Here is a 20,991-nt window from a genome sequence, read left to right as displayed (position 1 = left end):
CGTAGACCACAATGTTTTTGCAACTCTGTTACACTTGAAATCACCATTGTTTTCAAAAAGAGAATAGAAAAATATCCTTTAAATCTGACCTTGGATCACATTGAACAAACACATTAGAAGGTCATCCTCAGTGAAGAAGAAACAGCTGACTGGGTTAGAGCAGAGTTTATTGAGTATATTATTTCATATTTCTTCTCATTATTTCCATTATGTCAGTGCTTTACAGATGCAGAGTGCTTTGTTTAGATATATGTATATTTATATATATATCAATATATTTAGCATATATATTTTGGAAGTATTACAGCCAGAGGGAAGTGCTGAACAGGCTGTTTGACCTCAGTTTAATTGGACTGGCTGATGGGAGGAGGGATTCTGATGTCCTGACCTCTCTCCAGCCTCTTCTCACAGTCGATCAAGTAGTTCACACCATCAATCACTGTCTGAACCAGCTCCACCTGGACAAACACACATACACAGTGATGTTACTGTCTGGAACACCTGGGCTACAAACCTAAATAACAGAAAAGCTGTCCATGGCAGAGATGGGCTTTTTGTGATCTGTCTGTTAAATAAATGTAACTCAATGCAATAAGGAAAGGTCAGTGAAATTATTTTGGCATTAACCAGCACTACCCAGGAAAACTCTACACTGGTTACCCATTTAAACAATTGTTGATTTACTTCGGCAATTCAACTTAAGGGTAAAATGACAGTACCCTTCACATGAATTTAAACTAAACTATACTCCCTGAGTTTTTCTCCTATTTCCTATTGCCACAATGTTGTCTCTGCGTGGCTTATGATTTTTAAATAGAGTAGATTATCATTATTCCTGTGGGGGGAAATGGTGCTGCTGATGTTGAGCCTCACCTCGGACTTGCCCAGCCGGTCCAGGTTGGAGATGTCGAAGATGCTGCCCACTGCTGCCGTGTCCACCCCGCCGGTGCCTCGCTTCTGGAGACGCAGGTTGTCCAGGATCTTGGAGAAGCGGGGGTCCTGCAGCGAGACACGACAGGGGGGGGAGGGGAAACTCAGCAAACGGCCTCTACAGGTCGCTGTCTGGGGCGCTGGAGCGCTCATAGCCTCTGAGAAGCAGGGGATGGAACTCTGGAGGGAGGTACCTTGCTGAGGCGGGGCAGTTTGATGTGGACGCCGGCCCTCAGCCCCGTGCCCAGGTTGGAGGGGCAGGTAAGAATGTAGCCCAGCCTCTCGTTCCACATGAACTCCCATCCCTTCTCCATGATCAAGCGCTCCACCTGACAAAGCCAACAGCAGCTTACTGGCAAAGGGATTCTACACAAGGCATCCCATTACTCTCTGTCTTATTATACAGCTATAATATTCAATGACTGTCAGAGCACAGTGCCATCCCAGATGACTGGGGATGTTACTGACATATGCAAGCATGTGTGTGCACTGTTTTATGAGTGCTAAGTTGATCATGATATCATTGCAATCTGAGTTGCTTTATGTTTTAACAGCATGCTGTGACTTAAGTCCGAATGAGTCTTGCTAATTACGTCTAACAGCTTTGGCATCAGCTAATTGAATGTGTGACCTGAAAGCAGCTGCTCTGCGCAACGGTTCACCCAGAGGCATCTCCCAAATACGATGTGACATTCATTATACCAAATACAGTGATAAAAACGTTGTTCGACAGATATCAGATCAGTGAGGGGAGAAGGCAGCCGTGTGCGGTTACCTCTTTGAGTCCAAAACAAAAGCGCTCAAACACTCTCTTCATGTTGCCCCCCTTCTCCATAGAGATGACCCGGGTGTGGTCCTCCTCATTGATCCACACCAGGAAGGTCTTCTCATTGTTGTGCCTGCAACAGGAGGGGGGCAAGCGTCATGCACAAGTGCCGCAAAGCCAAAGTCACGATTTATCCTCTACAGACTCCTAACTACAGGCTGTATCCTGTGTCTTCCATCTGCTTACAACAGAAGAGCTCTGTGTCACACATCCACTGACAATGGTGGCACCTCCTTAGTGAGATCCGTGAAAACTAGATGAGCTTGTGGAACGGAGGAATGAAAGAGATACGGGTTGGGAGTGAGGCGGACAGGACTGCACAGGGAAGGTGAGGTCAGACGGAGTGTGGAGATGAATAATTGAGGAGTGCACTGGCATGCCATGGGAGAGAAGGAGAGAAGTCGGGGGATATTGATGCTGGATCGGGCCACAGCGGACTGGCAGCACACGCCGCTATTTATGGCGCACTGGCGGGAATATGAGACAGAGGTGCAGGGCACTTCGTTTTCAGGGCACTTCTCCCCACAGTCAAGGTGTAACCACAACAAGCTGAAGGTTTGAACGTGGAGGAGTGGCAAGCTTAAGGTAAGGTAGATATTCTTTTAGGAAAAAACAAAGCAATGATTCAAAAGGCTTGGTACCTTAACATGTTGCGCTATACATGGCACTATAAATCAAAACACGAAAAATGATATATTAATGCTAACAAGTGTATGCAGACACAATATCTTATTACTCAAGGAATACATGTCAGATGACTAATCTAACAGCTTTAATTTTTATAATAACAAAATTACATACTAAAACACTTATTCCTTGGACTCCTTTCAATTTGCTGCACATTTTCTTTATGTCTTTTCAGTCCCACTTCCATCGTGCCTACTTGTTTTTACAGCTTCCATCTTAAGTTAAAATTAATACATTTTTCTTTTCTTGTTAGAAAGTGCTTTAGGCGCCATGTTTGAAAAACACTTCAACAAATAAAGCATGCAGATGCTGCTTACCAGATTCCGCGTGCATCTGGCCAGTCCCGCGCCATCCCAGCGCAGGTCAGAAGAGGAGAAACTGGCTTGTCAAAGAGGAAGTGATCCTGTGTCATGCGTGTGGGCAAGAAAAATAAAATTTCTTACTGCAGTACACATGCAGTATGTCCATCTCCCAAACAGAATATCACAGTCTTACACAAGGAACAGTGAGGGCAAGAAGACAAGGATCACATACTAGGTATCCCACAGAGCTAAAAGTACTATTTATTATCCACTGTTTCAGTTACATGCATACTAAGGGATGTGTCTTGACTTTGTTTACATTATACTATTGCCATTTAGCAGGCACTTCTGTCCAGAGCAACTTACATGTTTTTTTTTTTTACATGTTACCCATTTAGCCAGCTGGATATTTACTGGGGCAATTCTGGGTTAAGTACCTTGCCTGAGGGTATGACAGCAGTGTCTCAGCAGAGAATCAAACCAGAAACCTTTTGGTTATAATCCTGCTCCTTACCACTATGCTACACTGCCACCACTGCCGCTTACAACAGAAAGCCTCCATGTCATATATCTACTTCTAACAATGAAGTTCACAGTCACAATGTTGATTGCATTTATCTTGACCCGCACCCAAGATAAGCAGCTTTCAGTCAGTGGAACCTCTATTCGCTCTAACAGGCCTCTGACTCAGAGGACACTCAGTGCAAAGGGAAGGTGCAGGTCGGAGGTCTTACGTCAATGAGCTGCTGCTGCTGCTGCTCGGTCATCTGGGTGAGGCTGTAGTACTGGCCCTTCAGCTCTCCCTCCAGGCCGTTGAGGGCGTCCGCCACCACGCGCTCCACCTCCCTGCGCTCGGCGCGCGTGCAGGCCGGCGGCAGGCTCAGCCCGCGGATGCTGCGGCCCGTCCGCACGCGGGACGACAGCACGTAGCGCTCGTCGAACTGTCCCCCCCGGATCTGTCCGAAATCAGCACAACGAACCCCGTTAATGATCTTCCTCAGGGAAGACAGACCAAGGCTCAGAGTTTATGTCCTGGGTTTTACTATGACCTTGGATTCCTTTTCACAAATATCTGGCATTGGTATTTTAACCTGTCACACAATGGGAGATGCTATCAGCCATATATATATATATATATATGTGTGTGTGTGTGTGTGTGTGTATTTAATATGTATGTGTATGTATATACACATGTGCACACATATATACACATATATATTACGTTCAAAATCTCCACTCTGTGGAGTTACCTCCATCTCGATCTACCTTTCTTGCATCCAGGTCAGTGGGGTGTGTCCTCGCCTTGGGATCATAACCATTATGTCTTTCCTTGATGACAGGGTCAAAGAGATCAGCAAACACCTGACACAAACAGGTAAGGGTAAAGTTCAGAATGTAGCACTATTCAGTTAAAGGTGAAATACACAGAAATGCTGACTCACATTAAACAAATAGTCTCCAACAGCAGCTTATCTTTATACCACTGTAATCTCCTCTTTTCATTGTGGGTGTGTAGCACGGACGTCAGCCAAGACATTGGATATTCTTTATTGTTGTATTTATTGTTCCAGCCACTTCCTTTAACAGTCTCCTTACTGCACCGCTGGCACAATCAAAATTGCCTCACCTTGATGTAAAATAAAACTACTGACTAAAAATAAATCTGTTTACAGCTTAAAATAAATCTAATACACCTTGATGAATTTGTACAGCCCTTTTCCTTTCTAGGCTTGATTCATGTGGTGCAGTTATGGACTGCAGTCTTGGACAGCAAGGGAGTCTGGCAGATATGCTTTTTGCTGAAAGGATCAATAAGACTGTTGCAACTGCTGCACTAACAGGGCTACATTGTCTACAGAGCCTTTAACCTTGCATGAAAATAACTGACTATGATCTAACAAGCATGACCATCACATACACAGATCACTTTTTGAGACACTGAGGGCAGAAAATAAATCAATTTTGGTGGTGGCCTGCAGGAAGCACTCCTCTGAATTACAATGAATGAACCTTTATTCATTCATCATTTTTATGGTGCAGTCAGGATGAAAATCCCTATCAACGCCTGCGATCAAGAGAACGTTAAAGACGGGTTGGCCATATTAATGACCCCCTCACCTCATATGACTCCTCATCCCCTGCCACCATTCCCACAGTCTTTATGAATGGGTGCCCGGGGTTGTCCACTCCGGTCTGGATCGCTTCGTCGAGGGTGAAGCCATTGGGCGTGGACTTGTTACACATCTTGGCGTACAAAGCAGGGGTGAGGTGGCTGGCCATGCAGTTGTTGTGTTTTCGTAAATCCGGGTACTCCGCGCTGTCACCGTTATTTCAGTTGGTTGTCGGTTGAAGAAGTGCGACATGACAAAACAAAACCAAGGATCATGATGTCGTTGGGCTGGAAGATTGTCGGCCACCATTTTGAGAAAGTACACACACTGCATTAATATTTTAACCAAGTCCATCTGATTCTAATGATGCTTTTCGTCAATGTGTGTAGGGCATGGGAAATTTGTCTTACAAGAAGGGGTGTATCCGAATTTAGGCTATATTGTTACAGCAAAGTATTTTAAATGAATCGCTTCATACCCACCCATATGATATAGAATAGATATAAGATTTGATATAGCCTATGCTAGCCCTCCTGGATTAATCAAGTTAATCAAATAAGTAGGATAATGCCATGTGATGATTAAAAATCATGTGAATATGATTATATGCTATTAAAACAGTAGATCCTCCGAGCCAGATAACGGATAGCAGGTCCACCTGTCATTGACGTTAACTAGGGCTGAGCATGCAGCATGTGCTGCTGTTTATAAGCATGGTACGAATTCGGCTCGCAGCGGCAGAACTCATGATCAGCGCTTAGAACGCCTGCGTTGCGAATAAGTCTGTGTGACTCTAAATCCTCCGTTTCGTTTCCAGTAAATCCGCCATCAATTCACTATAATCTCAACATCCAGAAGAGGCCATTCTGCGGTTTGAATATGAGGCATAGTCAGGGGTGAATTTATTTAATGTTAGCTAATGGTGGAGCTATAGCAGTCAGCAGAAACGCCATTTCAGCGCATTCCAACAGAAAAGATGCGAGTGATCATTCTCAAAAAGATTACAAAAACTGGTTGTGAAATCCGTCCTTTTGTGACATCGCATATATTATGATAATAATAATTAAAGAGGTGTCAAAAGGAGGTGACATTTCAAGGTTACTGACTTGGTGCTTTACGACTTTCCAGAACATTCCACTCCGTTTCGCACAAATGTTCCCCAAAACCTGTCATAGGGTAACATTATGCCTTTTAAATGGGCACAAACTGCAACATATATAATTTACATTACATTATGATATAAATTAAGTATACAACAGTACGCTATAAAGTTTTGTTGGTTCAGTGATGATTATTGCAAGAAATTCGTAGGGTACAGTTAAAATACGATCATGAAAATACCCATGTATACTACAGAGCTAAAATGATTGTGAAAGAATAATAAAACCATCGCTTAATTCAGGAGCAACGGAAGTTCAGGCGAGGTCAGATAAACCCGGTTACCTGGCGGGGTACTGTCTCTTTACAAGAGATCCGGCGCTGACATACTCCCTGTTCAGAAAGAACCCCGTCGTTAAGGATCCTGCTCCGACCAGCGACAGGATACCGATGCTTCTTTTTGAGGACAAAATCCTGGAGAAAGTGCTTGCCATCTTATTTTCACGGTCCGAGAGTCAGGAAGCCGGGATGATGCCGCTAAAGGTGTGCTGCGAGGGAGGGTAGGGATCTTACTGAGAATCTAGGAAACAGTAGGGCTACGTGGTTCGAATGTATAATAAACCTATGCGAGTACAGCAGTACGTTACGAGGCAACGATCAAACAACCCCCTCCCTTAAGGAAACAGTTAATCCACAGGGAACGTAATTAAAAGTGTGCAGATGCTATGCCGAGCCGCTCAGTTTAATGGATAACTACAAAACGTCATCAGTGGCAAAAAAATCTCCTATCGAGGGTTCAAAAATTGTTTGGAGTCGCCTGTTCCTACCTGTAGGGGTATTGTATCCGTCCAACGCTGATACCGAAATAATTAGCCAGGTAGAACGTTACAACGCACAGGATTTCTTTGCGGCAGTCCAAACAGCGGTATTGACTAGGTAATTAGTCTAACTTGTTTTACGTAAATTCAACCTTCCCCCGAGGATCAAGCAGTCTGAGATTTAGGTACCCTCATTCAGGAGCAGAACAACGCATGTTTTTGTAATGTAGCCTACATTCCGTCACGCAGGCTACTTGCCAGCCAGAAAAGAGCATTAAGATTGTTATGCACAAAAGACTCAGCACAGGTTTCCAATAAGCTTCAAGGATTAACTGTTCCAGACAAATGAAATAAAAATGTTTATATTTTTATTTTAGAGAATATTTGCATTATCTGCAAATTCATTTCATATTATACAACATGTAAACATCACATTCTCCCTTTTCAACATTAAAAGAAACACAATATAAAAAGTGCACTTCCACACAAACATAACTAAATAAATACCACCTTATTTAGGTTAATCTCAGTCAAGGCTTACTAAAACCATATTGAGACAATAAAAAAATTTGATCGTGATACAGCTGTGTGTTAGATTGTGGCTTTCATTTTCCAAACTAAACAGGTTTTAATACCATGAATCAACAAAGCAGGAAGCCTGAGGAGGGCATCAAGTGGAGTTTCGTTTTTATCGAAGTTTATGTAATTCAGCAGTAGTCTTTCACAGTCATACTTCTGTCCTGAGGTTAACATGCTGGTCTGACGTCAAGTTTGGTTTAAATGCCTGGATACTGAAGAAACATGGTACAGATCACATTTTTTATATACCATTTGATATTTTCAACTGACTGACACAGCTCCTCTTGCTCACTGCTTTGGGATATTTACTTAGGTTTGAGGCTACAACTTGATTGGTTGACTTTCAAATATAATAGATTGGTCTTACCCACAGGTACACTCACACGTGTCATCACAGTATTTACAAAGACTATTTTCATGGATGAATGGATACACATTGGGCTGGTTCATAGCCCACAAAATAAATATATCTACAACATTTACAGATTAAAAGACAAGCACAAAGGCCAGGCGTGACAAAGAAACAAACATTTCACATTTTAGGTTGATAACATCAGTCCAACAGCCTTTTCCTGCTGTATGTCCTGCCGGAAGCGTGCCGCCTGGGTGGTCGGCTGAAAGGGGAGGACTCTGGTTCGACATCGGCCATCTTGTGAATGTCAGTCCCAGTTTCTGATTCATCTGGGGGGGGGGGGGGGGGGGGGGGGGGGGGGGGGGGTTTACATTATATGTTATTACAACCAATACATTTTAGCTTTGTGTGAAGGCCACTAAAATCAATCACTTCAGCTCACCTTGGTGACTACTGTCAGATTGCCTTTTTCTTCTGTATAACATTGGCGACTGAGTGAGAGCCAGTATCCCGCTTGCTGACACTGGCTTCCTCGCCTTCGCACTGGGAGGTGTCACTGCTAGAAGAGACAGAACAGAATGAATACATAGAAGGAGAACCATCATAGTTAAGTTACAATGAGGGGCTTGTTTGTAAAGACAATAAATCTGAGTTAAGAGGAGTTGTGCCTACACGTAAAGCTTGTTTCATAACGTGGCAAACACATCCAAAATTGAGAGGCTAATTGGGAGTCTTCGTATCCTCTAGAACAGCCATCCATGCCACCCAAACAGCCACAGATGTCCATGATGAATCTTAACATTTCTGCAGGTCTCTATGGTAAACTAATCACTCACAGTAAAATGCAATGTGCACCATAAGTATTTTCTACGGCTTAAGGTCTCTGGTTACTTTTGTACAGGCTTTTAACACATTAAAATGGGGGGTAAAACTGACAACTTTCTGCTTCTTTAAATTTTGCTATCCAAACTCCCAGGTGGCTGGAAAAGGATTTAAATTCACTCCTGTTAAAGGCATGTGTGGAAACGCAGTTGGAGACCATCACAGCTGTGAATCTGCACAGGGAAGCATTTTGAAATAGCAGATGTCTCAGAGCCAGACAGAGGAAAATCGGAGATTTGACGACATGTTCGGGAAATCATGCCCTGTTCAGGCCCTGTTCTCTGAGATAAGAATGTTTGTACGTGTTTATGCGATTCATTTCGCAGCTGAATTTTTGCAGCCGTGTTTGTTACCGTTGGGTACAGATAAAGACACCAGCCAGCTTGGCATCCTCTGGATCAAAGAGGGATGATGGGCAGCACCAGCTCTGGCTATATCCTTTACTGGTGAAGAAGAACCCTTCCACTCAGTACAGGTAGCATGTCTCAACCAATACTCCCACCCCCCTGTGTTTACATAAGAGCATTTTACTCCCATTCAAATCTTAATTCAAGTTTCAGCTGGCAAATTATTTCACAGCCTGTGGTGGTGTGGATTGAACTGTAAGTTTGCATCATGAAAATGGCACCCTCTCTGCTTTCTGCTCTCTAAAATCCTTGTATCACTTACAAAATGAGGATTTAAAATTATTAACAGGTAAACAACAATTTGAGGTCAAGCATTTGGGGGACAAGCACTTTATGTAATCAATTCAACACAAACAGTCTAACAATATTTCTGTCACATGTACGAAGTGTGCATGTAACAAGTGAAAATTGATTTTAAACTAAATGCTAATTGAACTAACATGATGGCCAAATTATACTTATTTATGGTCACATGTGAGTTCCACAACAGTCAATTTTAACCTTTTAACATGGGACTAGAGCCAAGCATACAAATCTGAACCTAGCTACTGACTTTCTTGATGATACTGGAAAAGGGTAATAATGACCACACGTCAAAGGACAGCAAACAAGTTCAGCTGCTGTTACATACGCAGATGTTACGGAAACCTTGCAAAAACATCCTACCTGAACTTATGGTGCTCTCTTCTTTAAACCATGGGATCTTATCATCAAGCTTCAGTGACTCAGCACCAGCAAAATGGCCCAGTAGTGTTTCTGTGATGTCGATATCCTCCAGTGAGCTGTGCTGCCTCTTTTCAGCTCCCCTGGTTATGAGGGTTTCTTTGCTCCCGTGCCTCGTGGGCCTCCGAGTCTCCAGCTTTGCGCTTAAAAGATTGTCTGTTTCCTTGCACTCGTCAGGTTCTTGCAGTCTGTAGACACCTTCGAGCTCTGGATCCTCCAGCACCTTCACGTCTTCCATCTCCTCTGTGAGAGTGTCACCCCTCACATGCTTGTCCTTCCCTCCCGTTATCTCGTTTCTCGCCCTTTTTATGCGAGGCCAGTTGTTAAGGTTGTCTGGGGTGCATCTCCCCCTGCTCCGAGGCGAGGGTGTCCAGGGGGCAAGCTCTCCCGCTCCTGACGGCGATGGGGTGCTGGCCATGTGCCCCGTGGGTGTGTAGGATTGGCAGATGTAAGTCTGGACACTGCCTTTCCCTGGCGTGGTTTTGGCAGGAGTGGCGTGGCTGCAGAGCGAGGGAGATGCGTACCCCGCATCCCTGTGTTTGGAGCACTGCGAAAGGGGACTGTCAACTCTTGGGGGTTTTGTATTCAGTGGACCATGGGACCCCACTTTAATGCTGCCCTCTGCTGTTGCCTCCTGAGCATTGAAGGAGTCTGTTCTTTTGAACTTAAGCTTTGGGAGGCCTGAGGCCTGCATTTCCAGCTCCACTTGGTAAGTAAGGGTATCGGGAGCGCTCGGCTTCGGCTGCTGGCTGAACTTTCGCGAGGAACGGGGAGTCGAGAACTTTGGCATCCCCTCAGGGCTCCCCAGACGGGCTGCGGCAGCTCTCTGCTGGCGATCTGGAGTCTGACGGAAGCCATAACTCCACACTGGCGTAGCTGAGGGTGGAGGATTGTCTGGTAGTTCGACTGCTGAGGATCTGGAAGGCTTTCTTGAAAAGGTGACATTCATCTTTATGCCACCAGACAGCTGGGTTTTGACAACAGAGGCGTCACAGATGTCGATGCTCTCTTCCTCTGTGGTGGCCAGGCTGCACTGGGAGGACTCAGGCTGCAGAGAATCTGACTGAGACCCTGCATCAGCCTCCTCCTGTGAAAGCTGTGAGGAAGCCGACCCTGGGGTAGCAACTGAGCTTGAAACAAGTTCTCTCTCTGACAAAAGGGATTTCGCGCCTTTCTGACTGACAGGACTTGCTCGGTCGTGGCTGGCAGTTTTAACAAAGTACTCAAAGTTCCCCGAACTTGACTGCTGCTTTGTCAGGCCTCGTGTCACCGGGCCTTGATCATTCACAGTCTTGCATTTAGGTGAATAAGTCAAAGTGCTCTTTAAAGAAGTTTCTAGTATAGTCTGAGATGCTCCCAATTTGAAAGGACTTTTCTTAGGCGTAGACCTGATTTTCCCAGGAGTCAGCAAATTAACCTCTGACCAAATGTCTTTGGCTGGGGTTCCTCTGGACCTTGTCAACATCCGATTACCAGATTGTGGACTCTGCTGTGGAGTTCTCGTGGAGGGGGTTGGAGGGGAGATGTGATCAGGGGGCGGTGTTGCTTCCTGACTCTGTGGGTCTGGGGAACCGAGTTTCCATTGTGAATTTGGAAAAACAGGGTCTTCTTTTCTTGGGGAGCTCAATTTTCTCAAGAGCCTCTCTGAAGATCTCTGGATGTCACGTGTCTGACAGGTTTTTGTTCTCGTTTCTGAAGTGCTTGAGCCAGGGCTTTCAAAAGTCCTTGGAGAAAACATTACGGGGGAGTTTCTATTTGACCTCCTAATGTCTTTGTCAGGAGTTTTAAACACATCAGGCCTGTTCACACTCTTGAAGGGGCTGGAAAATTTGTTGGGGGTTTTCAAAAACCTGGGAGAAGTTCTGGTTGAAAGGCAAGGGGAATCGGGCACTTTAAACGCAGCACCCGTCCCTTCTGAATGCTTTTTCCGTGGGGACGGTGACCAGGTGACACATTTTCTGGGAGTCCTGGAGGGACTCTGTAAAATTCCATGAGTGACATTTGATCCGGCTAGGGACACAGGCTGCAAGATGCTTTTCAGAGGTGTCGTTCCCTGGCTTTCCTTCACAGGGGTGGTCATTACTAGAGCTCTGCTGGCAGGAGATCTGAAAGGACTGCCCCGTAGCATCATTCCCGTTTCCCCTAACGCAAAACCTGTCACAGGACTCTCAGAGCAGGAAGCAGCTGACGCCCTGCAGGGGGTACGAGGAGACCTCCTGGAAGACATGCGAGGAGAGTTCCTGGATGGCGTACGTGGACACTTCCTAGGTGACTTGCTCTGCTTTTGAGGAGTTTTTCTGGGGGTTTTCTTTGGACTCTAAAAAGGACAAAAAAAGCCTCAGTCAATCATTAAGAATCCCATAACCTAATACCACGATGAACCTTCAAAGATGCTGCTGCCTGTACATTTTAACTTCTGAAATAAAGTCAACTACATCAACATAAATAAGGCAGCAGGAAAATTACCTCAAAAACTTCTGAATCTGCAGAGCCCAGAAGCTGCCTTCTGGTGCTTCTACGACTGTAGGATTCCATTGAGGAAGACGTCCCAGGGGACTGTACCGCTCCAAACAGGAGTCGCACCGGTGATCTGATCCTCGTAATGTTCAAGTCACCTACAATGTCAACAGTCACTTCACCATTCCAGAGATTATTATCCGAAGCATTCACATACAAAAATGCCACTTCTACTGAGTGAAACTGAAGAGGAAGCGGTTCAGCTGGAAGGCATGCCAGGCTTACGGAGCAAGTCAAACAAAATTTTCTTTCCCTGATCTACCTGCGAGGGCAACTTCTCTTTTCAGGGACAATTCATAGCATTGAATGCATATGGTCTGAAATATATTACATCAGCAAAACAAATACACCATGAAGTGTTATCCAAACAATGGTATAGTTCCCTGCTCACCAATTTTGCTGTCACTGAGGGGAAGCTGAGATGAAGAGAAGACTCTCTCCAGGTTTCTGGAGCGCATCTGGGAGCTGGAATAGAAGGAGCTAGAATGCCTTCGTGTGAAGGACAAGCTCTTTATCCTTGGGCTCCTCCTCAGATCTGCCGAAACAACCCAAGACCAAAGATCTTTAAAATTCTGCACCAATACATCATACAATACGACGACATTAATGCAAAACTTTCCATACAAGGTTTGGCATTTCTACCATCATATGAATTGAAAAACATGCATTGAAAACTGGCTGTTCCTGGGTTCAAGCTTCTTAGACTGGCAGAACAGGATTGCATTCTTGGGTTACAGGACACTTTGCAATCCTAAAGTATGCATTTAAGAGCTTGATTGGCACAAGCATACCAGTTTTTCTTTCTTGACAGGTTTTCTCCTTTAAGAAATCTAATTTAATATGACTCACCACTTGTCACTTTGATAGGAGACTCTTCCACAATGCAGATATCATTTGGGTCAGAATTGCTGAAGACAAAAAAACAAATTTAGTGATGACAGCGATGACTGTTTTAATGATTTTTGGTGAACATCAGATATAAGGAACAGACACACATTGCTACAATTACAGCTCTTATAAATGAACGGACACAGACAGTTATTTGGCTGTCTTGGGAAACGTGTGAGGGGACACTGACCGTCCTGTTCTCTGTCTCTGAAGCAAACGGTTGGACACCTGTTTGTGGAGAGGCGTCTCTGCTACCTTCTTTGTCAGCAATGCATGATGATCTGAAAACCCCAATACAAAGGCAAGTTACTGTCAATATGTAATTCAACACGGCTGATACGTTCACAAATCCAGCAGAATAATTCCATACACGATGTCACTGCACTGTCATAAATGTGTGCGACTCTTTACCACTGCTATCTTTCAGCTGTGACCGTTTCCGCTTCATTCCCTCCACGGCTGAGACGGACTGGCTTCGCGGGAGCTTGGCTTTCTTCGTAGGAGAAAGCACGTCTTGGTTGAACAAGTTCCTTCGAACCTTCGTGACCTCTGCATGGAAATATATCAAATCGAAATGTGACTCATGAGAGCACATTTTATTGATCAAAGCCACTACGGCACAAAAATTTCACACTGATTTAATCTCTTACCTTGTGCTGTCTGCTTTGGAGCTGGTGGCATCTCAATGGTAGGTTTTTCAACTTGAGGTCGAAGGTTGGGCTTTGCCTGTAAAATTGATTTGCGGAGGAGGACAACATTAGCATTACATTACATTCAGACACCTCAATGTGTTACTCAGCGGGGTATGTGCGTACCACTCTCGTGGACTTCCTGGGCATTTCAATCTGACGAAGACCTTGGGATGCGTCGCTCATGCTTCGATGGCGGGTGAGCATACCACTCCTGCAGAACACCAAGATCCAAAAAACACTATACTTTAAGACGATGTTACACCCCTGTATCCATATAACCATTTACGACACTAATGTGACCATATATTGTTACACAGTAAATACACAGTAATAAACAGAACACATGGAACAGTTTTGCAGAGCTGTTATCCCCCATCAACCACCATTTAGCACAGCAGCTCTCACAGGTGAAGCCAGCCCTCCTGCAAACTCCTCTGCCCTCCTCAACGCGTGACCCACCTCCTCTTCTTGGCCGACCGGTCACGCAGCTCCTCCAGACGCTCCCCTGTGTTGGAGGCCAAGCTGTGGGCAGCAGACACGGAGGAGGCAGCAGGGGAGACGCTTTCCTTGGCCATGGAGTCGTCGCTGAGGAAGTCGGAGGGGAGGACTGCACGCAGGGCATCAGGAAGCTGGGTGCCCAAGCTGTAGTACATGTCTGCCAAAACTTTGGGAATGGCAGTCATATATCTGCAAGGCAAGTGCAAGAAGTCTGAGGAAACAGCCTCCGAGTGTATTTTTTCCTGCTCCACCACCCCTTTCAGAAAGTAATTTTGAACACGTACACTGGAAGGACTTCTTCTTCGAGGAACTTTGTGAGGTAAACCGGGTCCTTTGTTAAGGAAATTATTCGCAGCATATCAGCGACCTGAAAAGAGAAATACAGGGAACAAGATGTGGAGACTTCATTCCATTTGCCAAAATTGGAGGCAAATATGAACTCTATGTGCAAGTTAAAGCAGTCGCAAGTGAAATGGAATGAGGTGGGGGAAAAAAAAGAATAAAAATCTCATTCATTTAATGCAGAGTGACAACTCTCCACTCTCTTTGATCTCCACTGAGCACTTCACGCATTGACATGAGATATAATACTCAGAAACAGACTTTAGCGTATCTGACACCCTTATTAAGGTGATTTACAAACCTTGCATTTTACAACATTATCAATTTCCACAGCTGAATGCACATACATCAAAAAATTTACAACTGTAAGTGCACAACTGTACTGCACCAACTGGCACTTGAACCTACATTATACTGGTTAAAAGACCAGCTTCTTCTATGCTACTCCAAGCAACTTCCCTTTAGAGCAGGCGGTAAAGGAACAGTATGAATGCAGCCGCAGCTCTGACAGGTCTGAAGCTCTTATTAGGTCAAACGAAGTACACTGCTTACCTCCTCAGCCATCTGCTCTTGGCACTGGGATTCAGACGGCACTGCAGGGAATTGCCTGCACATCTCCAGCCTCAACACAGCCTGCAGCTGGCATCTGTGAAAAATGGCTCCATCAGTTCAGTGACAGAAGATATAAAAGCCCGAGGCATGTGAGTATAAGATGACAGAGCCAGTCTAGAAGAGGTGCAGATATTTTTTTTTGCCTAACGCTATGCTACCTGACTTGGAAGTGAAGGTTTCATCAAGCTGAGAATTAGTTATATTGCTCCGCATAATGCGAGCGGCAGCATTCTCCCACCCGGCACAAAATGATTTTCATGGTTGTATCTCAAAAAAGAAAAAAAATCAAAAGTCCACACAGCTAAACATTTTGTGTAAAGATGTATCATTACCAATAGCTTCAGTTCCAGAAAGAGGTTGTTGCCGTGAGGACATTAGGGGGAATGCCAGACAGACATGCCTGGGGGGTACATTTATACTCGCTCCTACTTACTGTTACAGCTAGGCCATACTTACAAAAACAGCTTACAGGCAAATAAATATTGCATCTGCTGCAGTAAAACAAAACATTTGCAGTAACTTCATTTCAATTAATTGGTCAGAAAATATTGTTTTTTGCAAAACTGTTTGGCGGTTTTGGCCTGCTACATCACAACACAAAAATTGCTGTTTCTCTAACAACACTTTACAACACAGCAGAGGGGCGCAGAGGCACTGTTAAAAAACAATTACGGAGCAACAGTAACATTTGTTTTTCATGAAGATGACATATGTTTGGAGGAATAGGCCATTATTTAATTAACTATAATTTGAATAAACTATAAACACCCTGATAATCACTGTTAACTAGTCTGTCTTGCGTATAGGTTGTGATACTAGATATTAATGTGAAGTTGGTGATGCCACTGCAGATATCCAAAACTGAGATAACTCACTCTCTGACTTTGCTGTCAGCATCAGGTGCATTCCCGTAATGCTGCCGTATAGACTTGCTGGATCTGAGCAGGTTCTGCTGGATGAAGTTTGAGGAGCACTCCTGCAAATGAGAAAAGGGGAAGATACTCAGAAAGGCACTCTCAGAATAATTCTCCCTCAGCCTCAAAGGCATCATGCTGTCAGCCCACCTCAAGGTCTTTCGCAGGTTTCAGGAAATTCTTCACTAGGGTGAGGAAGTTCTGGACTTCTGTGACTAAAGCAGTCTCTCTCTCAGCCACTGCTTTCTGGTAAGTCGATCTGACATGTGACAGGAGCTCCTCTTCGCTCTTAAAATCTGAAATTGCACAGCAATATGAATGAGATACTGTGCTCTTTGCTGATGAACACGTCATAAAAAGCCTTGGCTGAGGTCACGCCGAGATTTCACTCACTTGTGGTACTGGACCTAGTCTTGCTCCTGTCCCCAGACCGCCTCTTTCCTGCTTTCTCGGGACCTCTCTCGCCCCCTGAAGGCTCCTCCGTCCGACTCTTCAGGGCCTTCGCGTTGAGCCGCGCCGTGTTAAGCATCTGCAGGGAGCGGCTCATCGTTCTCATCTTCTGCCTGACTGGCGTGCGCTGGGCATTACCTGCAGATGCGTGAAGCGCAAACCAAGGCTTAGCACACCGACACAACATTCACTTAAAGGCTATCACCCTGCCTGCTAACACACACTGACAGCTGCTGGCCAAATAAATGTTAGGAGGGTTTGTTGTGGTCACCGCCTCTGTGTGCCTGCAGCCATAAAACAATTGCTGGGAACGGACAGCTATGAAAGTTAAATAGCTCCCCACTTACGTTTCTTGCCTTTCTGGTCAGCAGACGCCTCCGCAGTCATTCCCTGGTAGAGCTCTGACAGGGACCTTGTCAGATCAGACTGGGTGTCCAAGATCTCATCCACAAACTCATTTTTATCAGGAACAGCATCCAGCAGCCTGAACAGGGGAGACCACAGGGAAAAGGACATTTACTGACTGACTAAATTTTGCTCACGTGAATGGTTTTATTCAACTTCACAGGGAGCTAAATACAATACTTACATGTAACAGAGTTACATAAAACAGAGAGCAGTTGGAAAATACCTCATGGACTCCATCAAATGCGAGCTGACTCCTGATTCATCAGACTGAGGGAACCAGCCCTCAACCAGACCAGCAGTCACTGGGCTGGACCAGTGATTGAGCTCCTGCTGTACCCATTCAGGAACACAAGTGCCGGTAACCTGGGCTGTGGAACACATGAAACGATACAAAATTATATCACACAGAGCTAAGGCTTATCACATCTATAATACCATTATGCAGGGGAAAAAAAAAAAACTCAGCTCACCAGTGCTTTCCTCCTCATCGTTCATGATGTCATACACAACACTGAGAACGCTAGTGACAATATCGGGCAAGTCAGCAGAAGTCTCTCCAGTGGCAGGGGACACCACATCCGCCGACAGAACGTCTCCAACGAGACCAACCTGCGGCTGGATCACCGTGAGCAGGGCGGTGTAGGCAGACAGAGGGGAAAGCACTGCGGTGGAAGAGAGGCCGCCATTGCTGACCTCAGCAAACTGCAGAACACAGAACAAACAGTCATAACAAGGGATTAACCAAGCATGGGGGCACCCCAACAACGTTAGCATGTGCAAGATCGATGAGAACCACAGTTACCATGACATGGGACTGCGCTGACAGCTCGCTCAGAAGATGTTGGAGAGTGGCGCCGCTCCGACCCGTCTGTGTAGCATCCTCCGTTTGCTGAAGCACCCAGCTCTCGGACGCCACGCCCATGAGCTGGAGGGAGCTCCAGCCCTGAAGAACACCTTTCAGGGTGATGTCCACGGCACCGGCGAACATCTTCTGCCTGCGAGCCACGGGCTCCAAAGAAACACTGTAGGTTTTGGAGTCTCTGTCTGTGGACATGTTACAAAAATACAGTCTGGAAAGCAGACAGTGATTGATAAAGTCTATATGTTGTCAGGGTTACAGCTGAGACCAACAGCCCTCAACTCAACTGTCAACCACCCCTCTTACCTTGACCCAGGTGCAGTACACCATTCTGAATGGGAAAGGCCAAGCGATAACTCTGCTGTGTAGACAGGATGTACCCAATGCTTGAATCAAAGGGGAAGACATCTTTTCTTCTGCTGGTGTGAGGTAATCTGTCACAGGAAGCCAGCCCTGGAAACCCCTCGGTATCTTCGCCTCTTCCGTTTGGTGGACCAGAGAGGCACAGCAGGACACTCATCGGCAGCACACTCCCACCGGCTTGCATCAGCACCTCAGACAGCACATCATAGCCAACATGGTCCGAGCTCTTCTGAACCTGTCCAAACAAATAAAGAAAAACAGTACGGCAATATGCATCAGTTTCTTTGTTAAACACCACGTCGAACCACTAGATATCATCCGAGCTAAGCTGTGTCTAACTAGTCGAATCATCACAACTGCATACTTTTGATAATCTGCTGGTCATAACACCATTGTAAAGTGTAAGTAAACAGATCCAGACAACAATGACACAGAATATACAAGATAAAGCCCTTTAAGTTTGCCTACCTCACTGTAGTCATTGGAGTCAACCCAGTGAAGGACAACCCGATTACAGGTCATCATATTACGCAGGGCCTTGGGCAGAATACGGTCGGGCATGTCTCTGTGGATCTCTGCGTTACCCACTGGAAAGGACACGAAGTCCTCGAGCTCAGCTCTGGAATGTGGACACTCCGAGAAAAGGAACAACAGATTTTTACCCCTAGCTGACACATCATCATCCAGGGGAACGGTCTTGCCAGGTCGATTTGACCTCCTCGGTCGCAATGCCAATTTTGTCGGAGAGGTAATATCCGGTCTGTCCCACTGGAAATCCATTAAGCTCTCCTTCAAAGCCGTTTGCACGGATCCGACGAGGTGAGGGGACGGCCTCGGATGAGCAGAACACACAGCTGTCTTCGGTTTCTCCTCTAATCTAGCCTGCACCTCTGCTTCGAAATCCTCGAATGTTTTCTCTAAAACTTCTTTGAAATCTGATCCCCTGGCGTTGGCACTTCGTCCCCCTTGCGAACTAAAGAATGTGTACCCCCATCGCACCTTTTCGAACCCGTATCTGCAGCCAAAATAAATCAGGATTCTAAGCACTCCGTGCTTCAACAGACGCAGTTTTACGACGTTAGGACGCGAGTCGCGCTGCTGTCCATGCCGGTCAGTATTGATTACAAACACTAGATTATGTGACGCCATGTTTGACCTGTTCACTTACTCACCCAACCAACTAGTTAGACAACCGTAGTGAAAACGCATTTAATTAATATGAACCGACTAAACTGTCTTCGTCTGCGCTACTGTTAACTGGAGCTCGCTAGTAACATTAACTAGCCACCAGCTAGTCCCATATTTTATTGACCTGTAGTTAAACGAGGTAAAACGAGAACAGTGTTGCGTTTACGTACGTGTTCATCAAAAAAACCCGAGATTTCTAACGTTAGCTAGTCGTAACAAACGGATTAAATCGTAGATTCGTGGATTGCAGCAAGCTGTCTAACTGGCAAGGTAATTCAAACTTTCTTCCACGTTCGCCATTTTGCTCGTCTTCTCCTTCACCTCAAACTCTTCGCGCTTTCGATTCGTTCTCCCACCCTCTTGTTGCTATTGGCTGGAACCGTACTATTACGCAGGGCCATAGCAATTAAGGATTTGCAGAGCTGCTTGCCCTGTTTTCGAAGCTGTCGCTGATTGGATAAACATAGGCGCGTCATGGAAATAGCCAAGTATTGATTGGTGCACTGGATAGAGTTCAAATATGCATTTAACTGAAGAAACTTGCCTGATGGCAGCAAGGCACAGAATTGGGGTCTACTCTGTCAATCATATTAAAATAACTTTGATTATTGCCATTGTTAAGAAAGGGAGCGTGACTAACTGACTAACCTGGTATACCATAGTACTATCTGACATATCCATTTACAAAAAAAGATTTCATATTCACATCTCTATTGACATTTTAGCAATTTGCCAGAAAAAAATGGTGATATCTAGACCGAGTATTACTTGGTATTTGTAGGTTACTGTGACCCTAAGGTGAAGTTTGATTCTTCTCAAACTTTGAGTACCAGTGTGAAAGATTGAGGTTTCCTGCGTCAGACGTACGAATGACAGAATTTAACGAGACAATTTTACTCATTCTACGAAACCAGGAATATATACACATTAAATTGTCATATTTGCACATCTGACGCAGCCAAACTTCACTGCGAAGTCGCCCCAGCGCTTTCGCAATGTACAGACGCCGCTTTTAAAATAAAGAGGAGTGGAGATGCCAGTGCACATGTTAGATCCACATAAATTCTGGAAAGAGAGAATAAAACCACCACGGGTATATTTTCATTGGCCGGTATTCGAATTTATTTGTATATATTTCCGGCCCTTTTCAGCGTAAAACTTCCACAGCAGACATGTGTCTTGCATCACTACACAGCCATGCAATGAGCTGGTATTTTGTTTGGACCTGTATCTTTGGCAACCACTCCCTGACCACTCGAAGGCTTTTGAGTCGATAACTGCTAACTAACGGAATCTAAGCATACTGTTTGATATTATTTATATGCTTCCATATGCCCCTTTCTTAATATTTAAGATATACGTAAAACAAAAACAAAATGTTTATTTTAATGTCGGATATGTTGATACAGTGTTGAACAGCCGAGTTGAGGTGAATAACTACGTCGACATCAATTCATTCTCATCAACCCGCTGTTTTATGGAGTGCGTGGACGGTGGCTGAACTGGGTCCAATCGGAGCGTTACTTGTGTGTTGTACGTAGCTGT

At 45.0% G+C, this 20,991-nt stretch overlaps 2 protein-coding genes across 3 annotated transcripts; both read right to left on the bottom strand.

The window, feature by feature from the left end:
* Positions 1-150: 150 nt before the first annotated feature.
* Positions 151-7,023, bottom strand: ckmt1 (creatine kinase, mitochondrial 1). 2 transcript variants are annotated; one of them, XM_036543719.1, is made up of 10 exons: positions 6,782-7,023; positions 6,300-6,502; positions 4,864-5,062; positions 4,012-4,107; positions 3,480-3,701; positions 2,761-2,846; positions 1,706-1,829; positions 1,125-1,259; positions 874-999; positions 151-458 (listed from the first exon to the last, which is right to left on the bottom strand). In XM_036543719.1, the coding sequence occupies exons 2-10, from the start codon at positions 6,446-6,448 to the stop codon at positions 345-347; spliced, it is 1,251 nt and encodes a 416-aa protein (XP_036399612.1). In that variant the 5' UTR covers positions 6,449-6,502; positions 6,782-7,023; the 3' UTR covers positions 151-344. The 2 variants fall into 2 exon arrangements, with proteins under 2 accessions (XP_036399612.1, XP_036399611.1); XM_036543718.1 differs by lacking the exon at positions 6,782-7,023 and having other exon boundaries at positions 6,300-6,713.
* Positions 7,024-7,813: 790 nt separating this feature from the next.
* Positions 7,814-19,435, bottom strand: ticrr (TopBP1-interacting, checkpoint, and replication regulator). Its single transcript, XM_036544299.1, has 23 exons — positions 18,727-19,435; positions 18,202-18,493; positions 17,839-18,080; positions 17,498-17,738; positions 17,260-17,404; positions 16,976-17,112; positions 16,572-16,766; positions 16,329-16,474; positions 16,140-16,240; positions 15,205-15,298; positions 14,595-14,677; positions 14,272-14,499; positions 13,936-14,023; positions 13,771-13,846; positions 13,532-13,669; positions 13,311-13,401; positions 13,082-13,140; positions 12,624-12,767; positions 12,182-12,330; positions 11,476-12,032; positions 9,659-11,103; positions 8,146-8,262; positions 7,814-8,032 (listed from the first exon to the last, which is right to left on the bottom strand). The coding sequence occupies exons 1-23, from the start codon at positions 19,405-19,407 to the stop codon at positions 7,905-7,907; spliced, it is 5,577 nt and encodes a 1,858-aa protein (XP_036400192.1). The 5' UTR covers positions 19,408-19,435; the 3' UTR covers positions 7,814-7,904.
* Positions 19,436-20,991: the final 1,556 nt, after the last annotated feature.

This window comes from Megalops cyprinoides, chromosome 13, assembly GCF_013368585.1.
Source record: "Megalops cyprinoides isolate fMegCyp1 chromosome 13, fMegCyp1.pri, whole genome shotgun sequence".
Taxonomy (NCBI): Eukaryota; Metazoa; Chordata; class Actinopteri; order Elopiformes; family Megalopidae; genus Megalops; species Megalops cyprinoides.
Note: the sequence above shows the minus strand (reverse complement) of the source record. Positions and strands in the feature narration are given on the sequence as shown.

Bases quoted from the DNA above. Each gene is read 5' to 3' on its own strand.
- ticrr (XM_036544299.1), bottom strand. From the start codon at position 19,407: ATGGCGTCACATAATCTAGTGTTTGTAATCAATACTGACCGGCATGGA. The intron at 16,767-16,975 runs GTAAGTGGGGAG...ACGCATCTGCAG, and splicing joins TGACCAGAAAGGCAAGAAAC to GTAATGCCCAGCGCACGCCA. The intron at 16,475-16,571 runs GTGAGTGAAATC...GTGCAATTTCAG, and splicing joins GACTAGGTCCAGTACCACAA to ATTTTAAGAGCGAAGAGGAG.
- ckmt1 (XM_036543719.1), bottom strand. From the start codon at position 6,448: ATGGCAAGCACTTTCTCCAGGATTTTGTCCTCAAAAAGAAGCATCGGT. The intron at 5,063-6,299 runs GTAACCGGGTTT...TAACGGTGACAG, and splicing joins AAGAGACAGTACCCCGCCAG to CGCGGAGTACCCGGATTTAC. The intron at 3,702-4,011 runs GTAGATCGAGAT...GATTTCGGACAG, and splicing joins CTGACCTGGATGCAAGAAAG to ATCCGGGGGGGACAGTTCGA.